We start from the raw sequence: 22,062 nt of genomic DNA, 5'->3' as shown, positions 1-22,062 counted from the left end.
AGAAACTTTTTTTTCCCAAAATTGTAACTGCCATTTAAATACAAAAAATGGTATTTCTCATTGGAAAAATATCACTAGAGCAATTAAGAAGCAATTTGCTCAATTTATAAACATTCAAAAATGTGGGGGAGTTTTTCTTATTCACTTAATTATCCTATCACTAATATTCAGTCCTGTTACAAGAGTACAAAGTGCTGCCATATGTGTGTCCATTAATAAGGGGAAAAAACACAAAGATGAGTTTTAATAGGGGTTGAATTTTTTTTAAATACTTGTAAAGGCCCCAGAGACATGAGTCATCTATAGATAGGTATAGCTACCTTTAAATCCAATCACAATCCAGAGGTCTGTTGATGTTTGGTTTTTTTAAGTTGGGAAAATAAGCTTTGCTCAAAATTATCGTGGTATATAATTTGCTTAAAAAGGCAGGGCAGGATGCATGCTTTCAAATGGAGTATACTTTCAGCGTGCCAGAGATTGAGCTGAATTACATAGCAGAAAACTCAATAAACAATTTATCGGCCAGAAAATATAACTCTATTCAGGACTGCTAATTTGGTAAATCAAGCATATCGTTATGATTAGAACAGCTGAAATTTATAGGATGCTTTAAGGTTCACAAAATAATTTGGTCTAGTCTCTGATGGAGAGGTAGGTTTATCACTGCCAGACCTTCTCCATATCTGCTTGAACCCATCCACTCCCATCTTCTCTGGCAGACCGCCTCCTTGGCCAACCCTTCTCTCATTTTTAGTCTCTCCCTATCTACCAGCTTCTTACTTTGTATCTTTGTAAGTTATTGTATTGGTAAGAATTATACCACATCCGCAGTTAATCGATCAACCAAGTAAGTAAGATAGGTATTACACTATTGCAGTGTTGGGACAACCCCTCAATCAATTTGAAAGGACTTTTAGCTATTGGATGAAAGGCAGATGAACTCACGGAAAACATCTTGTTAATAGTTAAGACCAATCCCACCTCTTGGACTATGCATAAGAGAACTTTTAGTGCATTGATCTAGTACCCAAGGATTAGGACCAGTGAAAGGACAATTATGGACACAGATACAGAAAGACAGCCACCTACAGCACCATAAGGCTTGCTTTGCCTGGGCCTCCCTCCTGAAGCAGCCATTTCAATACATTTCCAGGACTACAGGGACCCTCCCTAGCCATACCCAGTTTCACAGGGCTAGTTTTGCCCCCACCTGGGAACCCCTCAATACAACACTCTACCCTCAATCTTCCCCACACCACTTCAGCTACAAAAAGCTGCCCAACCTCCTTGGAGAGCTCCACTGGAGACCACAATGGAAATTTATCTAAATTCATTCCTCAATGATTATATTTCTACCACCATCATACCCACCCCATTCCAGTGATTCTTATCCCCTGGTTGCCATTGTTCAAACCAGATTGTCCATCACCCACTGACAGCTCCTTTATTTCCATCCTCCTCATCCCAATACCCCGCCAAAAACCCTCCCATTACAAGTTAACCAACCCTTCCACTGCGCTTTCTGTAATGCCTGCTCCATAAGTAACAAACTAGCTTTTATCTTAAATCTTTTTCTTTCCCACTCCTTGTATTGTCATGAATTTGACATCTCTGGCTTAGAGCATAAGGCAGCTTGAGTTCCCAAGTGTCAGAACTGACTCAAATTCATCTTTTAGCTTGATGGGCTACTGCTCTTTCTACACTATAACATATTCAAAGATTTGCTTATAAGAAAGATATTTCTGCATTTAAGATATTTATGGATTTGCCTATGTATTCAAAGTATTAAAGGAGCTGTTGAAGTCCTCCTCTATCCTTGTCACCCTGAGCAAGTCACTTAACATTTAAATGCCCCAAAGAACTCCCTAATATAAGTTGACCAAAACCTAACATATAAAATCACAAATCCAGACAAAAAAAAATAAAAACAAAACAAAAAAACCCACAGATTTAAAGCATTACTTTAGGTAGATGTTTGGTCTAAACCAGGAATGTAAAACCATTTTCTACTAAGAAGACTCACAGAAGTAAAAAATGAAGGCCAATGAGAGAAAGCAACTTAATTTGGATATTGTTTTTCTTGGACAAATGTAAAATGTTAATTCACTTTTTAAACCTAGAGCACATAAAATTTAATAAATTATAACAGAAGAAAAGGGAAAAGGGAGACAAAGAAAAAGAAAAGAAAGAGAAATAGAGAAGGGAGAAATACATCAAAAGGAAAAGAAATAAAAAGACAAGGGGGCAGCTAGGTGGTGCGGTGGATAAAGCACCGGCCCTGAATTCAGGAGGACCTGAGTTCAAATCGAGCCTCAGACACTTGACACTTACTAGCTGTGTGACCCTAGGCAAGTCACTTAACCCTCTTTGCCCAGCAAAAAAAAATTAAAATTTAAAAATTAAAAAAATAAAAAGACAAGGCAAAGGAGGAAGAGAGATACAGAGAGAAGCTGGAAGTATAAATTTTGAGTTATTAGAAAGTCACATTCTGTTGTTTATTTGGGTCGTGGGCTTGAAAATATTATTACTTATTATCTGCTGCCTTTGACATGTAAAATAACTTATTAACTATATTTCCAGCTGTTTAACTGCTCTGTTCCTTATAATTTTAAGGAATTCTCTCTAAATTCAATAACCAGGGAGGAAATGATCCTCTCTGGTTTGTCCAATTGCTCAGAGTACCCAATGACTAGATGAAATCAAACTAAGGAAAAATATGGCCCCTGGGCAACAGGTTTTGTCTAGCAACAAAATACTAAACATTATAAGCTAGCTTATTCATATTAGAGTTAACTGAGTTGTATTATTCATGCTACTGCTTAGGGATCCTAAATGAGCTAGAAATTCCCATTCAATTTACAAAAAACAAATATTAGGATTAGCACTTTCTACAGTACAAACTAGACACTATTTGGAGGGATAGTAATTCAGGTCATAGATAACTATTTAGTGTGCTAGAATAGTTCTCAATAAGTAAAACCCTGATGATATGAAAGAATAAAGGCACTTATTCATCTGATTGACAGTAACTGGTCCAGTGTTTTAGAATGAATTCAAACAAGCTCTGGTATAAATACTTATCCTGAATTGGTGTTTCCATGAGCATATCAATCATTCCATGAACTCACAGCAACCCCCAACCCCAACACAAATATCAAAAACAAATTTACCCTACCTTTTGTCTTTCCCAGAGTTCTGACTTGGGTCATGCATGGATAGGACAGCTCAGAGAAAATGAGAAAAAGAAAGAAGATGATGATAGAATCTTTTGCCTTAAGATATTCACCTTTTAGGAGCTGACAATATGAAAGAATATGAAGTGGCAGAGGCTTTAAGGAAGAAAACTGAATTTAGAAAAAAGGGTCAAATAACAGAAAAGGGGAGAAAATGCTGGCTGGAGATGTCCAGTATGAGAATCTATGGGTGAAACAGTCTTCTTTCAGAGGTACTTTGTATGTGAGGAGATAGTGAGGCAAAGGCTTCTCAAGATTACCTATGACGGAAGATAAATAGCAATGGGAAGAGAGGAAAAAGGTGAATTCTGAATGGAAGAGATTTTTTTTTAATGATAGCAGAAAAATGTTTACAGAAGGAAAAGAGATAAAGAAAACAAAACTGGGGGCAGCTAAGTTGCTCAGTGGATAAAGCACCAGCCCTGGATTCAGGAGGACCTGAGTTCAAATCCAGCCTCAGAACTTGATACTTATTAGCTGTGTGACCCTGGGCAAGTCACTTAACCCTCATTGCCCTGCAAAAAAGGAAAAAAAGAAAAAAAGAAGAAAAAACATAGTGGAAAGAGCTCTTGATTTACACTTAGAAGACCTAACCTTAAATCACAGAGTAACCTCAAGCAAGACACTTTATTTTTCTGGGACACAGAAGACTCCAGACTAGATGAGGTGAAGGGTACCACTGAGATCTAAAGTCTATCTATAGAAGTCTATGAGAAAAGAAATACGTCGAAAACCTAAAGCTCTAAGAATGATAAGTTGGGAAAGGAGAGATGAAATATCAAATATAGAATTTTACTCCGCTCTTTAATTCCCTTTGAATTGTTCTCCAATTATAGACAAAGTAGAAAACTAAGCAAGTTTTCACTGTAAATCTTCCCTCTTTCCCTAGTAGGAAAAAATAGGCAGATATATTTTTACTATAGATTTCAGTCCATTTAATATTCCACCTGCAGGTATCTCATTTGTTCTGGGTTTTACTGTATAATACTATTAGAGAACTATCAAATAACTTCTCTATTATATAACCTAATCAAACAATGCATTTTGGGAAGTAGCTGTTAACTGAAGGGCTTGCCATACCAAGTACTTGACTAAAAATAAAAGTGATGTCCTATATTTTCTCTTTACTTACTAAAATTTATATTGATACAAGAGATCACAGAAAAAGGAAAAGGACCTACATGTACAAAAATATTTATAGCAGTTCTCTTTGTGGTGGCAAAGAATTGGCAATCGGGGGAATGCCCATCAATTGGGGAATGGCTGAACAAGTTGTGGTATATGAATATAATGAAATACTATTGTGCTGTAAAAAATGATGAGCAGGCAGATTTCAGAAAAACCTGGAAAGACTGAAGTGGACTGATGCTGAGTGAAGTGAGCAGAACCAGGAGAACATTGTATACAGTAACAGCAACATTGTGTAATGATCTACTGTGATAGATTGGATCTTCTCAGCAGTGTAATGATCCAAGATAATTCCAAAGAACTCATGATGAATATAAACTGTGGACTCTGAGTGCAGATTGAACCATACCGTTTCTACTTTTTGGCTGTTTTTTTTTCTTCTTTGAGGGTTTTCCCTTGTGTTCTGATTCTTCTTTCACAATATGACTAATGCAGAAATACATTTAATGTGATTGTATATATATATATAAATACTATATGTATATAACCTATATCAGATTGCTTGCTGTCTTGGGAAGGGGAGAGGGAAGGAAGGGAGAAAAATTTGGAACTAAAAATCTTATGAAAACAAATGTTGAAAACTATCTTTATGTGTAACTGGAAAATAATAAAATACTTTTCTGATTAAAAAAATTTATATTGATAGCATTTGGTTTTCTATCACCTTCATTTCTGAACATATATCCTTCCCCTACATTGTAAGTTATGCCTTATAATAAAGAATTTTGCCCCTCCCAAAAAGGAATTCTCTATACTTGTTAAAGATAAAGAGAGTAAAACCAAGGCAAAATATCTGAGGTAATACTGTAAACTGCCATTTACCCTAGGTCTAAAAATCCAGTCTCAGTGAGTGAGCATTTTAGGTTACAACAGTCCAGAATATTTGTTGTTACAGTTCCCAGGATGAGGTGGGTTCTTCCTTACTCAACTACTGTCAGTGGGCTTAGTGAAAGGCCAGCTGCAGTTCAGAAAATGTGAAAGAGAGGCAAGAGCCTCATCTAACTGCACTGTAGCTATGTGCTTTGATCCAGTGTTGAGCTGGCAGTGTGTATATCACCCACTTTGGACTCCATATCCATTCTCAGTAATATGTTGTGACCTGACAAGTATAATAGATACTTCTGGGAAGCTCCTGCAACATCTACTGACTAGGTCTCAGTATCATCTTTCAGATGGGGTTTCAGGGCAACCCCTCCATTAATTTGCTGCCAATCATGCTCCTGGTAGCAGCTAGGCCTCTATGTGACTATTAATGACTTCTTATCCAACAAAACTATTCTCAAGCAAACACAATAAGATTTTAAATCTACTTGTGTTCTTTTCCCACTTGTGGCTTGTTCTATGATCACAAGAGAGTCAAAGTATTTGAAATGGTACCCTTTGCCTTATTTATCCCATGTACACGCACACAAAAATGGAGGCCAGTTTAACTTATCTATTTTGAAAGACTACTATTGTATTAACGTAGTTATGATATTCTAAGAAATATGAGTTGAAGCTTTAGTCTCTTCATTTTAAAAGTGACCAAAATTTGAATAAGAAGCAGGTGGAAATTTTAGCCATTCCACCCAAGTCATTTCCCTTGTTTCTTTAGAATGCATACATGACTTTAGTACATTTTTAAATGAATAGCCAACGATTTAAGGTCCCAGTTACACAGCTTCATTTTACAGCATCCAGAAAGGGGCTTGTTGCCATGACAACATAATACCAAAGCCCTTGAGGCTTTTTTGTTACCTTTCTGAAGAAACTGTAATAAACACATATGCTAGGTTTTTGTTTTGGGTTTGGTTTTGGGGTTGTTTTTTTTTACTAATTATATAGAAAAGGTTAAAAAATTAACAGTTTCTCATGGCTTTTATTTATACTGAGAAACTAAAAAGTGAATGTTGCAAGTCTTTAAAAAAATAATTCAATAGCAGCAGCTGTAATTCCATCTACAAAACAAATTAGGGCCTGCCTCGGAAGGACTAAAGCCCCTTCATTTTATCACTGTATCACTTGCTCTATTTCCTTGAAAACTGTCCCATTAGTTAAAAAAAAAAAAGCTTTTTGAAAGTTGAGACAAACTACCTAATAATCTGCCTCAGGTTTTGCACATTTCAACGTATTCTTGGTTTAACAACAACAATCTTAATTTATTCAATGATACGATCCATATGCCACCCCACACACACACACGCTTAAAAAAAAAAAGAAGCAGTCTTGGCATTCATAGAATTCACTTGTTAAAATGACAAGATTAGATGGCAGCAAAGAAGAAATGGTCTGGGGATAGGCTAGAAATAAATGTATTACATAAACATCTGAGTGTCAAATATGGGTACAGCACTACTTCAGGCTTAATAGGAGGATAATACAAAAAAATTACCAGACACAATCCTTGCCCTCTAGAACTTTTGGGAAGAGCTTTTAAATAGGAAAAAGAGGGGGAAAATGAGAAGACAATTACCATCCAATAAATGCCAATCCAATATAGATAACTACCACCAATAAATGAGAAGATAAATGCCGTCACGGTCTAGGAGACAACTTTCTCAACCATGGTTTGAAAATAGTCCTGAAAACATGATGAAGTAGGTCTTATCTTTAAATATCTTCTGAGTCTTTCGCTCTATGATTCTGAAACAGTGTTTCTGCTTTCTTCCAATACAAGGTACTGGGAGGTTGAAAAAAAAATATCTACTATGGGTATACAAAAAGATTTGCCTATTTGGGGTCCTATGAAAGTAACATGATATTCCAATAAGTACAGACAGAAAAAAAAAGGCCTAGCTCATTAAAAAAAAAAAAAAGCAGTTAGTATATACAGTCAGATATACTCTCCTATCACCAACACTTTACTGGGCCCTTCAAAGGTACTGGACTTGAACAGCAGCAGATTATGTAAATGTCAATGGTAATGTGCCCCTGTTGGATTCATTCAACATTTATTGAGTACCTACTTGGAATCATAATGTAAGATCACAGATTTGAAGACAAAAATAATCTTATGAATCTCTTGTACAACTCTCTCATTTTACAGATAGGGAAACCAGAAAAGTGAATTAAGTTGGCCAGGGTTGCACAGCTCATAAGAGGCAGAACTGGAATTTGATTGCAGATACTAGGTGCTGAGGGAAATACAAAATTAATAGAAAACACAGTCTCCAAGAACTCAAAGAGTCTATCATCTAATTGAGGAGTCTATTTTTAGTCAAAAGAGTCACCTTAATTGCCTCCAATCAGTGGGGAGCAATTTTCATCAATATCTACCACCCCTGAAGTACTCACCTAAAAAAAATCCCAAACATATGGATACAATAAAGGAAGGATACCATATTTTGGCAGTCATGTCCAGATATTTAAAAAACAGATGTGCGTCTGAGTGTTCAAAATCACATAGTACTTACAATTTTACAACTCCATCTAAGTGTTTAGAACAATGCTGCTGGTTATTCTTTTCTTGCTTGTGTTGATGCTGTCCCAGTTGAACAAACCTATGAATTGCAATGGATAGACAGAAGATAAATAATAACTTGCAATATCAGTAGGTCAGGAAAAATGATGTTTTCTTTAGGATGATAGTAACACAGTTTTGTTTTGTTTTTCAGGAAAACATACCAAGGATCCCTCAAGAGAATGAAGGATTATTTTTAAATGTAAGCTTTATCTATAGAATACAACTAAGGCAGAAAAAAGGGGATAAGTCTTTCTTCATTATATAGCCTCATTTATTGTATTTTCACATCCAATGTAGATCTCATGTACAATTTTGTCATTATGGGTCTTAGAGATAAAGGGAACTGAAATATAATTTAGTCTAACCCCTTCATTTAAGTGTCATTTAAGGTGAAGGTAAAAAAAGAGTAGAGATGGCATTCAAGCTCAGGCCCTCCAAATGCAAATCCAGTTGTCTTTCCACTATACAGTGTTCTGATGCCTTAAAAAAGCAGAAAAGGTGAAGCAGAAATTTGACTGATTAGTTGTTTTGAACTTAGGGTCATTAAAAATAATTTGAATTTCATTCTTTGGTTACTAAGTTGTTGGGTTGGTTTTTTTCCCACCAATCCCACTGACTCCCTAGTAGACCAAGTAACAATAATATATAATTATTCATACAGTATTTTCAACTTTTCAAAGCATTTTGATAATTATCACATCTTGATTTCATAAAAACACACTGTTAGGAACGTATGTCTATTTTTTTTTTTTTTTTAGTGAGGCAATTGGGGTTAAGTGACTTGCCCAGGGTCACACAGCTAGTAAGTGTTAAGTGTCTGAGGCCGGATTTGAACTCAGGTACTCCTGACTCCAGGGCCGGTGCTCTATCCACTGCGCCATCTAGCTGCCCCCATATGTCTATTTTTGAAGTCAAGGAAGGCACTGATTTATCTCATTCACAAAGGAAATAAGTGAATAAGTGATAGAATTGAGTCTCTTTTTTTGTTCTTTGCACTAAACTATCTTGTCTTGCTTGTTTAGCTTTATAACATTTTGAACAAGAGGACTTCCCAGGACACCTAGCTCCCCTAAAGAAGGCTGCCACCACTCTGGATTGTGATAGTCCTATGTGAAGTAAGTCAGAGATCAGTGGAGGCAATTCTGTCACTCTTCTAGGCTGGATGAGTACTAGTCATGCATCCTCCTCTCAGCCTTTGCAGTACCTGAGACAGCCAAGTTGATGACTTCACCATAGAAAGCCAGTGTCAAGGCTGCTCAATACCTCTATGCCCTGGCCCACTTTGTTATAAAAGTATCTTTGTTTCCAGAGCCATCATTAACGGAGGTATCATTATATTTACACATTAGTATCAAGTCCAGAGTTATCTTCCAGAAATGTCAGCACTTTATACTTTTCTACTCTTGGGGTATACATTTCTGCACAAGAGATTGTTTTAACTCAGAGGTCTAGGCAAATGTTTCTAAGTTGACATTATGTTTCACAAAGCAGAGGCTTTGTGCATGCTTCCTCTAGTGTCTTTAACTTGAATCCTAATATTTCTAACAGAGGACTGACCCATTAATATCCTGATTATTATTGTTGGGTTGAAGTCCCTTCCATCTCCAAACCCAAAAGTATGTTCTTTGTTGAGAAAATTATACCAGATTAAAAATTATAGGTGAAGTGAGTAGAATCAAAATATGAAGTGAGTAGCACCAGAACAATTTGTATGGTACCAACAACATAGTAAAGACACACAACTTTGAAAGACTCATCAATACAACGACCAACCATGATTCCATACAGTGAGGGGATAGACTGAGGATGCAGATTAAGACACATTTTGGGGGGGTACATGACCGAGGTGGGAATTTGTTTTGTTTGAGTCTACATATTTGTTATAATGGTTTTATTTTTCTCACTTTTTCAAGGGAGAAAGGGAAGGCCAATAAGAAGAGGAAAGAAAATTGTTAACAAAAAAAAATTTTAATTGTAAAAACAATAAAAGTTTATAGGGGGGCAGCTAGGTGGTGCAGTGGATAGAACACTGGCCTTGGATTCAGGAGGACCTGAGTTCAAATCCGGCCTCAGACACTTAATTACTAGCTGTGTGACCCTGGGCAAGTCACTTAACCCCAACTGCCTCCAAAAAAAAAAAGTTTATAGGAATATTGTTTTTTCAGTCCCTTCTTAGGTTTCCTTCTCTCCTGTCTTTTGCAATCAAGCTAATCTTTTCCTATTTCTGGAATGCACTTCCTCTATATTACTGCTTATTAATATATTTCATTTCTTTCAAAAATCAAGACCTACCTCCTCCATTGATACTTCAACTTACTGTTGAAACTCAGCTCCTCATTTTCACAGCAATTCATACCTATTCTTCTGTCTCATTTTGGGGGAACAGAACTATGATCCAGGAGAGGCAATATAGGGCAGTGAATAAGGCATTGGACTTGGAAGCAAGAAGTGGGTCCAAATGTCACCTAAGAAACATACTAGCTATTTAACCCTGGGAAAATCACTTAATTTCCCTGGGCCCCAGTTTCCTAATCTATAAAATGAGGGGGTTGAATTCCATGGCCACTAAGAGTTCTTTCAACTCTAAATCAATGATCTCACAAACAAACTATGATTTCATTAGCAAGGGAAAGCCTTCATTGCAGATTAGCAGCTTCCGGGTCACCTAGCTCAGGGTCACTTAACCAATGTGTCCAAGGTGGGGCTGGAGCCCAGGTATCCCTGCCCCCAAGGCTGTTCTCTCTCCACTCTGCCCCAGAGCCCCTCCAGTCTGCCGTACAGAATCATGATTTTTGTTTATGGCTTCCATATATACCAGTTCTGAAGCTTCTGGATAGCAGAGATAATGACTATCATTATTCCAGCACCTAACACAGTACCATGCACTTAATAAACAGTTGCTGAGGGGGCAAGCCAGATGGCATAGTGGATAAATTTTAGCACTGGCCCTGGATTCAAGAGGACCTGAGTTCAAATCCAACCTCAGATACTTGACACTTACTAGTTGTGTGACCCTGGGCAAGTCACTTAACCCTCACTGCCCCGCAAAAAATTTAAAAAATAAAAATAAAAAATAAACAGTTGCTGAATTGGTGAATTACTTTACCTTGTGTATACAGAGAGATCTTCTTCTGAAGGGACCTCTGAGAGGTTAATCCCATAAACATCTTTCATAGGTTGAACTAAATTCTGGGGTTGTGAAAAAAAAGATGATATCAATGAGTCTTTTCAAAATTTTAGGACTCTAAGTCATTTCCAAGGGTAAAGATTAGAGTTATACATGAACCTAAGGGAGAAAGTGAACATTTTGACAAAAGCATATGTGCATTACTATTTATGTAACTTTTTAGAGGAAGACAACAGAATAAGATTTCCCTACATTTTTACCAAGAGAAAAGAGGTACTCATTAAGATAAATTATTTCCATTAGTCGACATGGAAAAAGGCCTGTGGACCAATTCTTATTGTTCCTTTTGGCCTCATTCTCCACAGGAGTTCTGCTCTTATGTCTCACTGTGGTGTACAAGTGACCTATATCCTTAAAGGCTTAAGCTCTGCCAGGTCTTGCTTCAAATACAGCCTTCAAACATAGTCCTAAAAACAGGCTGTTTGTGGGAGGACCAGCTCAACTACACTAAGGGAGGCTCATCACCAGAAGGGTGGATCTCAAGAGGACTGAATTTTTTTTCTGACTGTAGATATCATCTACCAAGGACCGAGAATGGCTGTGATCTGTTGGTGGACAGAATACCTACTGCACTGATGAAGTCACATATATGTTGAAGAATTAAAGTAAGCTAGTTTAAGAAATTAATGTTTAATTCTTCAATTACAAAAAAAAATGGTTAAAAAGTCTCTTAGAGCCCATTACTTGATATTTTTCTAAACTCATGCTATAAAAATGAAAAGTTGTCTTAATTTAGCAAGTAACATTTATTCCATATCCTTTCTCTCGTGCAATAAAAATCCTGGTTTTATGATCATAAAATTTTAATATTGTAATCCTTATTTGCAAAAATATTAAAATTCAAATGCTCAAGAGTTACCCACCAAGCTTTTCATTTATTTTGAAATAAGAACCACATAATTTACCTATAAACAGCACTAGGCTATAGTAGAAAGAGAACTAGTCTTTCAGTCACAGGCCCTAGGTTTGTGTTCCAGTTTTGACCCTTAATAGTTGTATGGCCATTGGAAAGTGGAATCAATTTATTGAGCCTCAGTTTCCTGATTTGAAAATAATACTTGTCTTGCCCATATCACAAGGTTGTGATTAAAGTGTTTTAACCTTAAAGTGCTATGGCAATGTAATCTATTATTAGTAATAATACCAGCAAACTTTCACTTGTGCTATTGTTTTCTCAAGAAGAATTCATTCTATTAAAATCTAGAATATAAATCAATAAAATATTTATTCTAGACATTGTCGCAAGTGTAAGCAGGGAAAAGCATCAATTGGCACATAAGACATTATATCTCTATGAGTCAAGCAGGATTCTAAATATTTCCCACAAGTACATCTATATTTGTTGTGGTTCAGGAGAAGAGAGACTTTCTAATCTGCTAGCTTGTTGTTGACTTCTGAGGCAGCCAGATAGACGCTGTTTGAGTTGGCTTCTCACAAGAACACAGGGAGTAAATGGGACTATCCACTTCACAGTGAAATGGAAGCTTATTCTAAAATGGAATTAGGTCAAGAAGGGGAAAAATACAGTGGCCCTCATCACCACACCATTCAAATACAAAATTCATTTAGACTGGATTCACATTTGCAGTGATGGATGGCAAGCCCTAATTTAGTGGGGGCGGGGGGGGGGGTATCGTCAATAGAACATTAGTTTTGAAATCAGTAAGACCTCGCCTTTCTCTGATATTTCTGAGACGTGCTTTTTACTCTGGGCACTTTACCACACTATACCACAGGCAACTCCCCAAAACTCACCTAATACTTCTTAAGCGGCTTAGAACTGTATTGGTGGAGAGAGGTTTTCTTTACTGACAACTAACACAAACATGCAAACTTAAAGGATTTAGCAAAGGAAAAAAGGTGGCTTTTCTTATTACCACACCTGAACCAACAGTTAAAAGGAACAGTTCATACATTAATCTGGATGGTTGTACTTTATCACTGACACATATACAAAGTTTAAAGTGATTTCAATCTATTCTGATGCAAAGAACACATAAGGTGTATAGTATTCTTGCTCAAGAAAAGTCTAAAGTAGAAGACCATATGCAGATGAATTACAGTGTACATTTTAAAAAGCAATTACCATAAATTCTTATTTAACACTATTTGATCATTTTGCATTGTTTAATTTTCCCTTAGTTTTAAATAGTCCTTCATATGGGCTAACATACATAGTATAGCCATAAAGAAATGTGCCTGATTTTTTTTTAAACAAGTCTATCCCCAAAGGAATAAAATTTGCTACCCTTTTAGAGTTATTTTTTAAAATAATTCCAATAGAATATTATCTCCTTGAGAATAAAGACTGTCTTGTTTTTTTTCTTTTTAAGCTGCAGTATCTAGTACAGTGCCTGACACATAGTAGGTGAGATATATATAGATATAGATATATAGATAAATGTGTGTGTGTGTGTGTGTGTGTGTGTGTGTGTGTGTGTGTGTGTGTGTGTGTGTGTGTAGAATTGGAGGGTTTTTTTAAATGTTGGGAAAAGGGGTAAGATCCCTGGAATAAGTATAGCCTCTCAAGGTGACTACTTCAAAGGTAACCACACTCACCTGGAAGTAAAAGTTTAGATTTTTTTTTTAAAAGTTTCATCATCTTTTATGAAAAAAGGAACAATCTATTTCAAAATGCCACCTACTTCCAATCATACCTATATTAACATTCAAACTACAAGATGTCTCATAAATTGCCAATTAAAGGGGTTTGAGTCACTCAGTTCAAAGTTTTCTCACTCTTAGTGGTAGGCCTAAAGAGAGAATTGTTATTGCTATCCTCCTCCAAATTGTCAGTCGTGGATTGAATATGCTGCTCTCCTTCCTTACCTCCGTCACTTTGGCACTGTCACCTGCATCTGTCATCTTGACTGGTGTGGAGCGCTGCGAAACTGAGCCTTCATCTTCTCTGTCTGTTCCAGAATCATCCTCAGAACTACTTGAAACAGCTTCTTCACTTGGAGGTGGAGGGGCACTAGCTGCTGTTTTTCTTTGTAGTACAGTCTCTTCCCTATTGCTTTTATTTCTTTTTTTTTTTAATAGGGAAGTAGGAGAGAGAGAGAGAGAGAGAGAGAGAGAGAGAGAGAGAGAGAGAGAGAGAGAGAGAGAGAGAGAGAGAGAGAGAGAGAGAGGAAATAGATCAGTTCTGATGAACATAAATGTACACAGCACCTTCCAGGTGAACCATCTACATACACAGCCTGAGCTTGACTGTCCAACATAAGATTCTGTCCTATGTCATTATACATAGGGAGGGAGAAGAACAATGCTGTGAGAAACAAGTCAGCAGTTTTGAAGGGCATTAGAATGAAAAATGCTGTATTTCACTATTTGCACTTGCCATCCATCCTTAGGTGAACTATAATCCTTCTTGTTGTGTTGTAAAATACTTTGAGAGTAATGAAAATATTTCCCCACAACTTAGCTCTTCATTTCCTAAAGCAACTTAGAATTACAGAGGAGCCTGCCTGGAGAGGCTGACTGGTGGATCATTAGAGCTGAGACGTTGTGGAATGCAGCAGGCTGAGCTGAAGGGATGTCCAAACCAAGTACGGCACCCATTCGATGATATCCCAGGAGCAGGGGGTCACAAAGCTGTCTTTAAGGCAGGTTGAATTGGGCCATGCTGAAAACAGAGCAACTCAAAAAACTCCCATGCTGATCAATACTGGGACTAGATGAGATAGGAAGACCCGGTCAAAAAATAAAAAAATTTAAAATCTTGAGAGGAAAGGCTTATGTTTGGACTCAGTAAAATTCATGTATAATTTTTCATTTCATTTCATCACATAAGCCTTTAAAAGTTATACATCTATAAAATGAGGATGATAATAGCATCCGTGTCACGGGGTGGTTATGAGGATCAGATGAGATAATATATGTATTGTACTTTACAAACCTTAAAATGTTATATAAATGCTGGCTATTATTGCTATTATTATCATTATTATTATGATAAAAATATTTTCTGCCCTAAGTCTTCCCTATACCAAGGAAACCACAACTTACTCTATAGAGATGGACATACGCACATCCAAGTAATTTGATTATTTGAAACAAAATAATGAGATAGTGAATATAAAACACTGAAAACATCTTTATTTGTAAGTGACTGGTCACTTCTAAAAACACAAATACCATTCGATAATCCATAGGTGGATTAATCCAGATAATCCCATCTCCCAAAAGAGGGGGCTAGCCCTACGGATTGGGTAGAATTATAACAGAATTAGTTATATACAGAATTAATGTGTCAAAATGAACTACGCTGTCTTCCAAAATCAATTATACTTGACTTATGAATAATCCCTAATATATGTATTTAATAGGATATATGTGTATCTATACACATATACTATATGACACACATAAGTGCACATACATACTTATGTTAAAGATCATTCAAAGTCATGTATATTTTATTTTGGAATACAGAGTAGTTTGTTCTTACACGTCTGCTCTGTGTAAAACCCTAACCCTAATGTATGCATATATACATACCTATATGTAATATAAATATATACATATATACACAGATATATACATATATGCATTTATGTACATACATACCCAGGATATCCCAAAAGGAGTACATTATAGTACATTTTAAAGTTTTAATAGCTATTATTTAAACTATTGGTTATTAAAATTGCATTAAGACTTTCAGAATACCCCATATGTATATGTTTGTATGCATATAATTACATCCATTAGCCATGACTCTGCATTCCTCTCATTTGCTTGGATGGCTAACATTAGCCTAAAAGTGTTTTTTTTTTTTCTTTTTAAAATATGCTGGGATAAAAAGCAAAAGAAATGTAAAAGGTAACAAGAAAGGGAAGGTGAAATCCTAACCACTGATAAATCTAAGGAGACTGAAGTACATCCAACACTTTTGCTACTAAGTACAAAATACTGACCCTTCCTAGCTGTGTAATCACAGGCAGGCTGTTTAAAATTTTTCTGAGTCACCATTTTTCTGCCTTCAAAATGAGGATAATATTTGCATTCATTTGACTTTTGTGCCAAAAATTCTTGATAAACCTTAAAGTATTATGTAAATAAAAACTTCTTATTAAATTTACTTTCAAACTTTAAAGTTTTTTTCAAATTTAATTTTTAATTTTAAATAAAAAAAAAAGAAAATAATGACCAGGTATCCAGATGGATACTTACTCTATAGGTCAGAAGACAAATAAACACCTGCTTTAACCATTGGCAAGAAGAAATTGTTATTACTCCTCTGGACTGTGTATTTGCAACTCCCCTAAGAGCCACATAGGACACTCTGGGCCAGCGCAAATGCTTCCCTTTTGCCATAATAAAAAGAACTAGATTCGTTCTCTAAAGGAGTAAAGATAAAGCCAGGCATAGCACAGCAGACAAAGATCAGATGAACCATTTTGCATTCATAATGTCAGTGCTATGTGAACTATGAAGGAAGCATGGATGAAACAGAGAAGAGGATGAAAAAAGGAAAAAATATTCTCTTTATATTTAGCCCTAGACAAGAACTGAGAATTTTCTGTTAGATGTATCTCAATTCTCCATTAAGAAATCACACATGTATGTCGGCACAAAGACACACTGACTCAAGGTTTTTGCTAAATAGGACTTATAGGAAAGGCATACCTTTTTAATACCAAAAAACTGAGCCAATGTCTCAGTTTCTCCTAATTTGTTCTTTTCTTAGTTAAATGTTTCATTATAAATTCAACATGGAATATCAATAAGAACTAATTAAATTTGCTTAGTAACTATATTTAAGTGATTTCATTTCAATGCATAATAAATCATTCCTATTCACTTTTCCCTTCAGATGGATGTGTATTCTGTTGCTCTCATTCAGCCTATTTTTTTTTTGCTTCATGTTATTTTACAAAGGTCTTTCCAGATTTCTTTATGTTCCTCCTACCTTTAAGTCTTAAATGCAGTATAGCACTCCTTTACAATAGTGTACAACCATTTATTTAAACAGTATTATAGTGTTGGACATTTAAGGGAACACTCCCAATAATGATATTATTGGGTCAAAGATACGATAATTTTGTGACTTTTACTGCATACTACCAGATTAATCATCCAAAAGGTTCTACAAGTTTTTTATTTCACCACAAATCAATGAATACCACTGTTTCTACAAATCCCACTATTACTAAATTTCCTTGCTTCTAAATCTTTTTGCTAATGCAGTGGCTATAATATGGTAACTTGTAACTCTGATTTTTAGTGAATTTGGAAGTTTTTGTTTTTTTCCAAGAATGCCATTTGCTGAAATCCTTCAGTGCATATTTTTGATCACTTATCACCCGAAACCTGGGAATTACCTGTGTAAATTTTAAACAATCCTTTACATATTTTAGATATTGCATTTTATCTGTTATATTTGCCACAAATATTTTCCCAATGTGCTATTTTTCTTTTAGTTATAGTGTTGTTTGTTACTCATAAATGTTTAATTTGAATTCAGCTACATATCTATTATGTTCCTAATAATTTTCTTCTATTTGTTGAATAGGGGAAAAAAGGCATCTTCTCTCTAAAATGGAAACAAATATTTTATTTCATTTTCTTCCATCTTTTAAATAGTTCCATTCTTAATATTTAAGTTTATCATCCAGCTGAAAATGACGACTATCTTGTAAGCTGTCTATATCCATTTCCTACCAAATTGCCAACTAATTTTTCCCAAGCACATTTCCTAAATAATTAATTCTTTTGTCCTTTTTTATGTTCCATAGATTTATTTAACATTAATGCATTTAATATGATATCTAGTATAGCTAGCTAATCTACTGCTCTCCCCTCTTTGCCTATAAGCAGTTAATATTTTTACCTTTGTTTTATTTTATTTTAAATTAATAGTAATTTTTCCAATCACATGTAAAGATAATTTTCAACATTCATTTTTATAAGATTTTTGAATTCCAAATTTTTCTCCCTCCTTCTCTCTCCTTCCTCCTCCTTAAGACAGCAAGCAATCTGATATAGGTTATACATAAAAGATCATGTTAAACAAATTTCACATAAACCATGTTGTGAAAGAAGAATCAGAACAAGACACTAGAATTAAGGTGTATTGAAAAAGACTTCCTATAGAGGATGGGATTTTAGTTGGGCCTTGAAAGAAGCTTGGAGATAGAGATGGGGATGGAGAGTATTCCAAGTATGGCAGAGAGCCAAAGAAATGCCCAAAGCTAAGATGAAGTGTCTTATTCATGGAAAAGCAAAGATCTTAGTGTCACTGGATCTAATTATCATGAATATGGTTGGGTTTTATCAAAGGTTTTTCCTATATCTATTGTTATAATTATATTTTTAGGTGTTTTTAATCCCATGTTTTATTAAATTAAGTTTTTTCAGTGTTGAACCAGTACCTGAAAATTCTTGTACCTGTAATTTATACAAATTTATACAAACCCTGGTCATTCTAAAAAATATTTTGCTGTATTCTATTGACTAATATTTTATCTCATATTTTATAGTTGATTCAATATAGAATTTGTGGATGACAGTGTGATACACCTGCTAGAATAATTACAGGAAAGTACAAACTGCATTCTGCACTGATCAAACTACATCTGGAATGCCCATATTCAATACAGAGAAAGCAGAGTATGCTTAGAAGGTAGCCAGGATGTTAAAAGACCTAGAAATGATGTTTCATTTGGCATAGCTGAAGGAACTGACTATGTTTACCCTGGTGAAGAGAAAACTAAGGCCAGACACAAATATTTAAAGACTCTGTAGAAGAACAAATATTCAATATTGCTCCACAAGGCAAAACTAGGACCAATACAAAGAACATCTGTGGCCTAATACAAAGGAAGGGTTTTCAAGTAATTAGTGTTGTCCAACATTGAAACAGCCTGCCGAGAAAAGGAGAAAGTCCCCTATGACTACTAAAAGTGTTCTTGGGGGCAGCTAGGTGGTGCAGTGGACAAAGCACCAGCCCTGGATTCAGAAGGACCTGAGTTCTGTAAGAAAATAATGGGCTTTTGCCAACGCCCAAAGGCCCCAGATTGATTTGGACTGAATGGATTGACTGAGAGTGATTAACTTCACTGATTAACCCACTTAAAGTTAATTCAATTGAAGCCACACCTGCTTGACTCTGAAGAGGGCATTCTTCTTAGCTCACCTCAACATGGGACCACCCTCAAGTCCAGTTAACCAATGGATTTGGGTGATGCTAGCCAATTAGTTTGAAGCAGTATGTAAGGACTGCCTCTTCTGGGGAGGCAGAAAGAGCTTCCTCTGACAGTTGGGGTCTCTCAGACAAGCTGGTGGTGGGAGAATTGAGGACGCTAGATTAGACAGGTTTTTTTCTTGGCTTTCCGACCTCTAATAAATGCTTAATGCCCAAAAACTGTTGCTAAAGCTTCTAATTTATAAGAAAACCCTAGCTAGTTTTCCCTACACTGGGGACAGGAATAAGGTGACCACACATTTAGTTTTACTCATCACAGTTCAAATCCAGCCTCAGACACTTGACACTATGTGACCCTGGGCAAGTCACTTAACCCTCATTGCCTTGCCCCCCCAAAAAAAAGTGTTCTCACAGAGGATGCTGTGAAAATAATTACTGCATTAGGCTGGAGATTGAACTAGGTGACTTAAAATGACCTTCACTCATTCTATGAACTGTTACTTTCTTTACTTCTCTCAAAACAATTATTTAGCATATTAACACATACCTAATTAGTACTGGGAAGCTTTTCAAGTTTTTGTATCAGCAAAGAGTAAAATCAATTTCAGTTTTCATTCTTATTAGATAAGGTTGCATGCCTTAGTAACAAGCACAGTAACACAAAATAATTCAGCAGGGTCCAAGGCAAGATGGCACAAACACAGGTCCCCCCTCTTCCTCATAACACTGCCAGAAATAGAGAAATGTGACCATGACAAAAAGACCTTGTATTTTAGGTAAACTAAAGAAAAAACAACCTATTAAATTCTTTAAATATATTCACCTTTGGACTTCATCAGGATGTGAATAAAAATTAACAGAGTACATGACTGTATTCTTTAAAACTAGGACTATTCCTTAGGTAATAAAAATAGGTTTACTTTTTAAAGAAGGTCAAAATGTCAAGCACCTATGATTTCATTGGGTATATGCTTTTCTAAGATATTCCACAAAACAACCTGTTTCTTTCTTATGCTTCCAATTTCATTTCTTTCCCATTTAAAATAATGAGATGCCCTGTTATAGAAATCCTCACAAAGCACAGTTTTCTGTTATTCAATTCAATGACCCGATTGCTAGTAACTATTCAGACAGACATTGGCAAATGTGCTATGGTCATAACACATAATTAAATGATCTGAGTTTTCTATTTTCTGGATTAAAATTATACTAAAGGCCACCTGCTCCTTCCTTCCCCCCCCCACCAAGAACTTTAATACTAAATAATTCCATTGTTTTCTACTGTCTATTCAAGTGTAGAGAAACAGCATGGAACAGCAGAGAGTGGGCTTCCAAAATAGAAAGCTCTGGGTTCAGGTCCTACCTCTGATACATCCTGGCTCTGTGGGCTCAGGAAAATTATTTAATCTCTTAGTCATCCCAGCAATTGTAAGGCTATAGTTTTGGGAGAAGTTACAGAACTGCTTTGGTATACAGAGTATGCTCACTAGGATTTTGCAGCACCAATGAAATCATAGGTTCTAGGTTCTTTCCAAAAACAAACACACACACAAACACAGTTCTTACCCCAGCACTGATTTTCCAGTCTCTTCAGGTTTGCGCACAGTAAATGGACTTGGATCAATGCCAACATTCTTTGGCATAAAGTCTCTGAAGGGAGGAAACAAGCAAAAAGAGGCTATTTATCAGTGTCTCCCAAGAGAAAATTCTATTGCACTTGAATACGTGCCTGTATAACATCTTCCCCATCTCTTGGCACTGCACAAATCATTGAACCAAAGGTTCAAAGCATCTTCAGGTGCTGCAGGCCAGAGAACTTCCCAGAGAAATGGCACCAACCACTTTCAGCTGCTGCTTATTAGAACCATTTATGTGTATGGGGGGAAGAGGATGCTGTATTAAACTCTGAATTCAAAATGAGTTTGCTAGCATGAAGGGTTTCCAGAGACTTATTGTCAGAAAAAAAAAAAAAAGCTCATCAGACCCAAAGTCACAAGATCACAGTGTTAAGTGGAAATTCAGAATTCACCTAGACCCACCTGTACCTGAATTGGATATATTCTCATTCTCTCTCTCTCCCTCTCTCTTTCTCTGTCAGGGCAATGAGGGTTAAGTGACTTGCCCAGGGTCACAGAGCTAGCAAGTGTCAAGTGTCTGAAGCTGAATTTGAACTCAGATCCTCCTGAATCCAGAGCTAGTGCTTTATCCACTGCACCACCTAGCTGCTCCTAGATTCTCTTTTAAGGTGGTCCCCTGGCCACTGTTTTAAGACCTCCAAAGACTCAATCCCACTACATGCTGAGACAGGTAATTCAGTCAAGTCAGTTAGTCAGTCAATTAGTCAGTTGATTGATCTGTCAGTCAGTCAGTTGATCAATAAGCAATTTGGAAAGTTCTAGTTATTAGGAAAGTTCTCTTTCTTTTGGCAACTTTTATCCACTGTATCTAGTTCTTCCCTATACCATCAAATGATACAAGGCAGATCCTCTTTCTGTATGACAACCAAATACTAGGTTAATTATCCTGTCCCAAGTCATAAAATTATAGAATCTCTGAAGTGAAAAGACATTTAAAGAACATTCTAACTCATAGCTAAGATTTTCCTCTACAACATATGTGATAATAGTCATCTAACTTCTGCACACAGACTTCCACTGAGGGAGAACGCAGTAGCATCCAACATAATCCATTCCATTTTCGAATGGTTCAAATTGTTAGTAAGTTTGCCCTAACCTTAAATCTACATTCCCCCCACCCCTTACTCATGTTTCTCTCTGATGCCAATGGGACACATCTATTCCAAGTCTTAGCCTTTTAAATACTCAAAGACAGTTCTCATGCCCTCTATGTCTTCTCCTATCCA

General features: G+C 36.1%; 1 protein-coding gene across 2 annotated transcripts in view; it reads right to left on the bottom strand.

Annotated features, from left to right (window-relative positions):
• FIG4 (FIG4 phosphoinositide 5-phosphatase) overlaps positions 1–22,062 on the bottom strand; it is a 143,705-nt gene that overhangs the window by 39,146 nt on the left and 82,497 nt on the right. For both annotated transcript variants that reach the window (XM_043999417.1, XM_043999418.1), the window contains 4 exons: positions 20,766–20,849; positions 13,880–14,075; positions 10,970–11,052; positions 7,814–7,900 (listed from right to left, as the gene is read on the bottom strand). In XM_043999417.1, the coding sequence (XP_043855352.1) occupies positions 7,814–7,900; positions 10,970–11,052; positions 13,880–14,075; positions 20,766–20,849 (450 nt within the window). The remainder of the gene's footprint in view (positions 1–7,813; positions 7,901–10,969; positions 11,053–13,879; positions 14,076–20,765; positions 20,850–22,062) is intronic.

This window comes from Dromiciops gliroides, chromosome 4 (assembly GCF_019393635.1).
Source record: "Dromiciops gliroides isolate mDroGli1 chromosome 4, mDroGli1.pri, whole genome shotgun sequence".
Classification (NCBI taxonomy): Eukaryota; Metazoa; Chordata; class Mammalia; order Microbiotheria; family Microbiotheriidae; genus Dromiciops; species Dromiciops gliroides.
The sequence above is the reverse complement of the archived record's forward strand: the minus strand, read 5'-3'. Positions and strand labels throughout refer to the sequence as shown.